The sequence below is a fragment of the Sinocyclocheilus grahami genome, unplaced genomic scaffold (genome assembly GCF_001515645.1).
Source record: "Sinocyclocheilus grahami isolate Dianchi unplaced genomic scaffold, SAMN03320097.WGS_v1.1 scaffold364.1, whole genome shotgun sequence".
Taxonomy (NCBI): Eukaryota; Metazoa; Chordata; class Actinopteri; order Cypriniformes; family Cyprinidae; genus Sinocyclocheilus; species Sinocyclocheilus grahami.
In genome coordinates, this window is record NW_015505543.1 from 338,399 (window position 1) to 345,898 (window position 7,500).

The window sequence follows — 7,500 nt, forward strand, 5'->3', positions numbered from 1 at the left end:
GCCAGCTGAGGAAATTCAACCTGCCACAGGAGCTGCTGAAACAGTTCTACTCAGCCGTCATCGAGTCTGTTCTGTGCACTTCAATGACTGTCTGGTTTGGTTCAGCTACAAAATCAGACATCGGAAGACTACGGAGAACGGTTCGGACTGCTGAAAGGATTATTGGTGCCCCCCTGCCTAACCTCCAAGAACTGTATGCATCCAGAGTGAGGAAAATGGCTCAGAAAATCACTCTGGATCCATCACATCCAAGCCATCTCCTTTTTGAACTTTTGCCATCTGGTCGGCGTTACAGAGCACCGAATACCAGGACAGCCAGGCAAAAGAACAGTTTCTTTCCCCAGGCAATCTACCTCATGAACAGTTAATGTTCTCCCATTGTGCAAATAAAGTACAGTATGTGCAATAACCTTATAATTATTTATCACCCTAAACCCTAGTACATCCCTACAACTTATTTTATTTTATTCTATTCCTATTCCATCTATACCACACCTGTACATACAATTTATTATTTTCTTGTGGTTTATATTTATGCATGTGTATTTTATTCACATCTCATTTTTATTATCTGTGTGTTGTTGTTGTCTCCGTGTACTGGAAGCTTATGACACTATAACAAATTCCTTGTATGTGCAAACATACTTGGCAATAAAGCTCTTTCTGATTCTGATTCTACCAAACATTAATTTATAGGACAAAAACAATGACACAGTGGAGCTCATGCGATCGGCTGCCTGATACAGTTGCATACAGATGCAGTTGAGTAGTACCACCAACTAGATAAATCAACAGATCCACTGATCTCACCTCAATGATGTTCTTGGTGAGGGGTTCAGTGATGACCTTTAAAAGGTCTGGAGCGTCTGCACCCGTCTGGATGTTAAAGGAATCAATTATAAGTTTGGTGAGTCTGTAGAGGTATCCTGAAGCCACCTCCAGAGGCAACAGCACGAGGACAGACAGCCAGTTAAAGAAGTCATGGACCGTAGCTCCAGCAAATGCCCTGAGGTACACAGAATCAATGACAAAACCCATTTCTCAGATGTTCAACCGGAGATCCTTCATCAGCACGTAAATTCAAAGCTACTGAAAGAGTGCTAGATTAACTGTTGCACCACTTTTATTTTCAAGTTTTTGTATACAAATTATGCTAATAAGACAGTGTTTCAATGATTTCCATCACTTTATGTATACAAAACTGATTCCTTAGTTGGGTTTACCTGCGAAACTCGTTGCGGTCTCCCGCCTGCATCACGGCCACAATGGTGTTTGTTACAGAAGTGCCGATATTAGCACCCATAATGATTGGCACTGCAGATTTCACCTCCAACACTGAAATATACAATGAAAAATAATACATATTCTTTTTTTTAAATGTTTTTCAAGTCTCTTCTACGCTCCAAGGCTGCATTTGCATTTGGTCAAAAATAGTCAAAAAATGCATTTTGTTAAATATATTCCTGTGACCAAAGCTGAATTTTCAGCATCATTACTCCTGTCTTCAGTGTCACACGATCCTTCAGAAATCATTCTAATATGCTGATTTGCTGCTCAAGAAACATTTCTGATTATTACCAATGTTAATAACAGTTGTGCTGCTGAATATTTTAGTGGAAACTATAAATTATAATATTTATAATTTTAAGTTGATTTGAAATTGAAATACTTTGTAACATTATAAATGTCTATAAATAAACTATAAATGTCTAAATGTCTTTGAAAGTGGTAGAATCAAAGTAGAATCATTTATTAGTCACAAATTCAAGGGTCATATCAGGTAGAAGTGCCTTAAGGTAACAACAATTTTACAGCACATTTTACAGTGGATATTGATTTTTCTTACTTAATTACAATCTGCTACTGTTGTTTTAAGGCAGTGCTTATCACGAGGGAGGAGATATGTGTATGAGCAGGAGTCACACACACACACACACACACACACAGAGAAACTCACATCCAGACGATACCATGCTGACCACAATGGAGGACGAGGTGCTTGAGCTTTGAACCAGAACAGTGACCAGGACTCCAATCACCAGACCAGCCACAGGGTTCGACAGAACCGCATTGTCCTGGAAGATATCGCCAGCTGCCTTCCCTGAGCACAATGACAAAACCAGCAAACCATGATATTTGTGTCCACAGCACACCTATTTCTGTTCAAAGACAACCAGCCTCTATTATAGATTAACCATGTTAAACCGACGTGCGCTATGATAAGACACCTACACTCTTAAAAATAAAGGTGCTTCAAAAGGTTCTTCAAGCGATGCCATAGAAGAACCATTTTTAGTTCCACAAAGAACCATTCAGTCATAGGTTCTTTAAAGAACCATCTCTTTATTACCGTTTTATAATCTGAAGAACCTTTTTTCGCCACAAAGAACCTTTTGTGAAACAGAAAGGTTCTTCAGATGTTAAAGGTTCTTTATGGAACCATTTAGACAAAAAGGTTCTTCTATGGCATCGTGAAGCACCTTTATGTTTAAGAGTGTATGATCACTGCTAACCTACAAAAGATCAGCCACTTATCAAGTTTTTCTGTTTGACCTACATAGTTTCTACAGCGTAAAATAGGATTCCTCATACGTTTGGATGGTTGTATAGTTTGGTAGTATAGTGAATTACTACAGTATACAGTAAAGTATATACAGTATATTTGTAATGTATAGTAGTATAAAGTTAAAATGAATTTCTAATAAAAAAAGTCCCATCACTATAGTATAGTAGAAATTACTGTGGTTATACCAGCATAGGAAATAAGGGCTGAAAAAAGGCAGCAAACATACAAGCAAAGGGTCTTCAAAGTTTTCAGATTATTAATACATTAAAATACTCAAACTAAATTAAAATGCTAAAAAATGCTATCAAGCTGTAAACTGAAATCTGCCCCCCCCCCCGCCCCCCGCCCAATAACAGTTTTCATTGAACGTGGAATCACAAAATTAATCATGGTTAATTTAATACATCAATATATAAATATATACTCCCAGTTTGTTAATAATAATAATAATAAGTAGCTTTTTGAATTTTTTTATTAAAAAAGAATTTAGAATTTGTATAGAAATATATAATTTTTTTCCCAGCATGAAATGGGGTGATACTGATAAAGTGAGACGGTATATCAAGTTATGAGTTTATTATTAACTTACATAGCAATTACAATGATTAAATGGTAGTGTAGTGCAGTGCACACTGCAGGCAGATAGTTCAGATGTATTTTACAATCAAATGGCACAACAAAACAGAGACAATAAGTTCTGTATGTAGGCTTATATTGCAAACAAATAATAATAATAATGAAATAATATTAGAAACTATATTGCAGTACAGCAGGGCCGTAGCTGGGGTTTGCGGGGCCCCGGCGCAGGTTGTACCAGTGGGCCCCGTTTGAAATTGTTTAATTTGTATGTTCGTTCTATTTATTTATTTGTGCTATTTACACAATGGTTAAGTTTTTTCAAGTTTGTAGGCATCCAGGTACAGAAACCGAATAATCAAATGTAAAATAGCACTGCATAGTCTTCACTGTACAAAATTAAATATACAGTCAAACCAAAATTTATTCAGACACCTTCAACATTTCTCACATTATCACAGTTTATTCGCTATAGTTCAGAAAATGGTAATAAAATAAAATTAAACTGTGTCAGAACAAATTCAGCTTGATGTTAGATAACTTTGACAGAAAGGTATGTAATAGATTACAATCAACCAAAAATTCAGACAGCTGTTAGTACAATATTTACACAACTATCAATACTTTGTTGACCAATTACCAAGCAATGCTTAATTTTGCTCAGTCTGTGGTGTAAAAAGGTCGCATTAGCAATTAAAGAAAAACACTTAAGCAAAACATGGTCAGGTCAGAGTGTCTGAATAATTTTTGGTCCCAATTTTTTTTTAATCAATTTTGCTGGTAGTCCACTGTATGAAGAACTTTTGGGTATAATATGTCACAGATTACTTTATTTTGCTATACTCACTTACATAAATTAACTATAGCGTCCTGCACCCACTAGTAAAAAATAAAAAATAAATTATATCTGGTCTCCGAATAATTTTTGGTTTGACTGTGGATTAATTCTTGTTAAAACTACAAAGTAATTCAGTCAAGAGCAGTGAGTGATTTTCTTTCTTTCATTTTCTTGGATTAACATTAAGGACACCGACAGCAGCTGGTCAATTCGGCGCGGTCACTTTAAGAGGCAATTAATGCGTCCATTATAATGATACACATCCATTTCTCCACTGTTTACGTTCACTTTTTTTTTTTAGGTTACTCTCCAAGACGGGTATTTTGACATAATTTTGTATGTATTTATCGGTACAAGAGCAAGAAGAGGCAAAATCGGTGTTCAAGCACTTTGAGATGCGTCTCTCTGTGTGCGCACAGACCACCGCGCGCGGGTGCTGAATTGAGCTCTTTCATATCTTCTTCTGTTTGCATGTTTAAACTGCGATTTGTATTTGTTTGTTCAGGTGCAAGAGGACACGAAGGAGAGCTCGGTTCGGTGTTGCTTTCGGTGAGATGCCTGCGTGCGCACTGAACACGGCGCGAGAGTACTCGGTTGAGTCTCGCGTCTTGTGTTTGAATGCTTTAAACTCTTTTGAAGGTTTAAATTGGCCAGGCTTAAAAACACGAACAAATGATAAGCTTTCGTGACGATGCACAGCTGCACAGCTCAACTGTCCTGAGCATCTTTTTAGGCTGGCCACAGCCAGTCGGTTGAGATCGCCGCCCCCCTCCCCCTCAGCTGTGGGCCCCTATAATCGTCACCACCTTTCACCCCACTAGCGACGGGGGGTCTGGAGGGAGAGAGAGAGAGAGAGAGGGGCGGTCCCACTTTACCAGTACTGTCTAAAAAAATCTTGGGTTTGGTCAGAAGAGGGCCTCATGATTCAGTCTCTCCCTTGCCTTATGCTTTAAACTCTTTTGAAGGTTTAAATTGGCCAGGCTTAAAAACACGAGCAAATGATAAGCTTTCGTGACGATGCACAGCCTTCAACTGTCCTGAGCGTCTTTTTAGGCTGGCCTCAGCCAGTCGGTTGAGATCGCCGCCCCCCCTCCCCCTCAGCCATGGGCCCCTATAATCGTCACCCCCTTTCACCCCACTAGCGACGGGGGGTCTGGAGGGAGAGAGAGAGAGAGAGAGAGGGGCGGTCCCACTTTACCAGTACTGTCTAAAAAAATCTTGGGTTTGGTCAGAAGAGGGCCTCATGATTCAGTCTCTCCCTTGCCTTTAGTAGCCTACTTTTTAATTTTTGCTTTTGATTAAGGTGAAATATATCTAAAGCTGTCCACTGAGGTATACTGTTAGGTTATACAGAACTTTGTATTCTTATTAAAAGTGCATGAATAAGTACAATTTCCAAAAGTCACCCACTTTACCAAAAGGCCCATTCACTATATAGTATAATGCAGTGCACTGAGTATAGTAGTTTAGCACAATTGTACTGTTCTTAAAACACACTCACACACACACACACACACACACACACTCAGGTTTGTTTTTGTGACATCCCATAGGCGTAATGGTTTTTATACTGTACAAACCATATTTTCTATTGCCCTACACCAACCCTACCCTTAAACCTACCCCTCACAGCGGAGCGGGTGGTACTACACTTCACCTCACTCGCAGCCTCAAATGTAGGCCAATTATCAGCTCAAACAGAGTGATATAACCTCTAAATAACACACAAAGTGCCATGATCCTGCAGCCAAGCAGACCTTGCATGCACATTAATTAATGTGGGGGAAAAAATGTTTTGAACAATTGTATCCTGAATTTTCTGTCTGCATGTAAAACATTCAAAATATCTATTCTATTCTATTCTACTCTACTCTATTCTATTCTATTCTATTCTAGCAGAATATGAAGTTCTCATATCATGCCGTTTTCATCTGTCACTATCAGAGTATGCCCTCTATTGAAAAAGTGTACATTACAGCTGGGCTCTCAAAGCCCACCCCAACCTTTCTCTTGACTCTAGAAGACACGACAAGTCTTAATGTGTGCATGGCTGCATCTGAAACGGTTATATTACTCAGTAGGGGTCCAACATCAGCTTCATGCTTACAAACCATAGCAGCATTTCCCAAAAGAATGGTTGTAGCTCCATTGGTTTCAGTGGGTCTATGATGTACTTAAGCTTACAATGCTTTTGGGGAAACGCAGCCCATGTCTGAACGTGTTAAAGTGATGTTCAATGATTAACAGTCATGTTTGTCAGTCCCTCCCGTCCTGTTGTATACACACTTTACGCAGTGCAGTCAAAGTTGAGGATCAGGTATATTCGTGCACATAACACACATGCATCCCTATATCACAACAGTACTTTGGACAATCTGCCACATCACGTTAAGGTATTTATTTTTATATGTACTGATCCAGAAAGTAATAAACTAACAGAGGGGGCTCGAAATAGTATTTTTTTATTTTTTCTCAAATTAGTATGACTATATGGCATTTTACTATAAATGTTAGTATTTTATAGCATTTTATAGTGTTTAGTATTTATGTATATATATATATATATATATATACTGTGTATATATATATATATATTATTTGTAGAAAGTAGGACAATTAAATAATTGTATAGTAAATAGCTAATAAATATCTGATACATAAATATCAAATGAAAAAGTAACAGCCTAATTTTGTCTGAAAATGCATATAATGTGCACAGAATAATTATGTATTTAAATAAAATTGAAACATGCAAAATACTTACAAAATGTAAACTCACTGTAATAAAAAGCCATGAAGATACAATTGTTAGTTTTGTTTGGAAAATTTGGAAAAATTAAACGAGGCATGCAGAAAACAATTCTTCTTTTTTTCTAAATACATATATTCCTATAATCCATGGATGGAAAAGAAATGTAAGTTTTTATTCGTTAGTAATTGTTATACAGATTAAGTGTTAAGAGAAAAGAAAAGATGACTATTTTTTATTTATTATTATCCTTTATTTAACCAGGAAAATATACAATTGAGATAAAACATCTCTTCTTTCAGGCAGTCTTGGTTCAAAATGGCAGCAACAACAAATAGTTTACAATCACACTAATACAATATAAAATACACAACATCGAACACAAGTTATCTAAAACAACCACAAGTCTCCTTTGAATCAGTTTCCAATAAAGATTAAAAAAAATTTCATCACACACACAAAATATAATTGTGGTCTTACATAATAATATTATCTTGCTCTGAAAATACTAAACACTAAACATAAAATACTAAACTCACATATTTTAAATATAAGATATTTCAAGCGTGTTGATGGAGCATTTGAATTTGAATTTGTTACAACAAATTATTACAGTAAACATTTAAAAACACAAAAAAGTATGCAGTTATTTTTTGGTGAAGTTGTAGGTTTATTAATAATGATCAACTCTCTCTGCTGCAGTGCTTATTTTATCTTTAAGATATCAGATAAAAATGTCATATGAAAGTAAAAGGCACGTACTATACTACT

At 36.7% G+C, this 7,500-nt stretch overlaps 1 protein-coding gene across 1 annotated transcript in view; it reads right to left on the reverse strand.

Moving 5' to 3' along the window:
- LOC107549163 (sodium-dependent phosphate transport protein 2B-like) overlaps positions 1–7,500 on the reverse strand; it is an 18,993-nt gene that overhangs the window by 8,813 nt on the left and 2,680 nt on the right. Inside the window, exons 2-4 of the mRNA XM_016230153.1 lie at positions 1,958–2,101; positions 1,224–1,335; positions 811–1,006 (exon numbers count right to left, since the gene is read on the reverse strand). Coding sequence (XP_016085639.1) covers positions 811–1,006; positions 1,224–1,335; positions 1,958–2,101 — 452 coding nt within the window. The remainder of the gene's footprint in view (positions 1–810; positions 1,007–1,223; positions 1,336–1,957; positions 2,102–7,500) is intronic.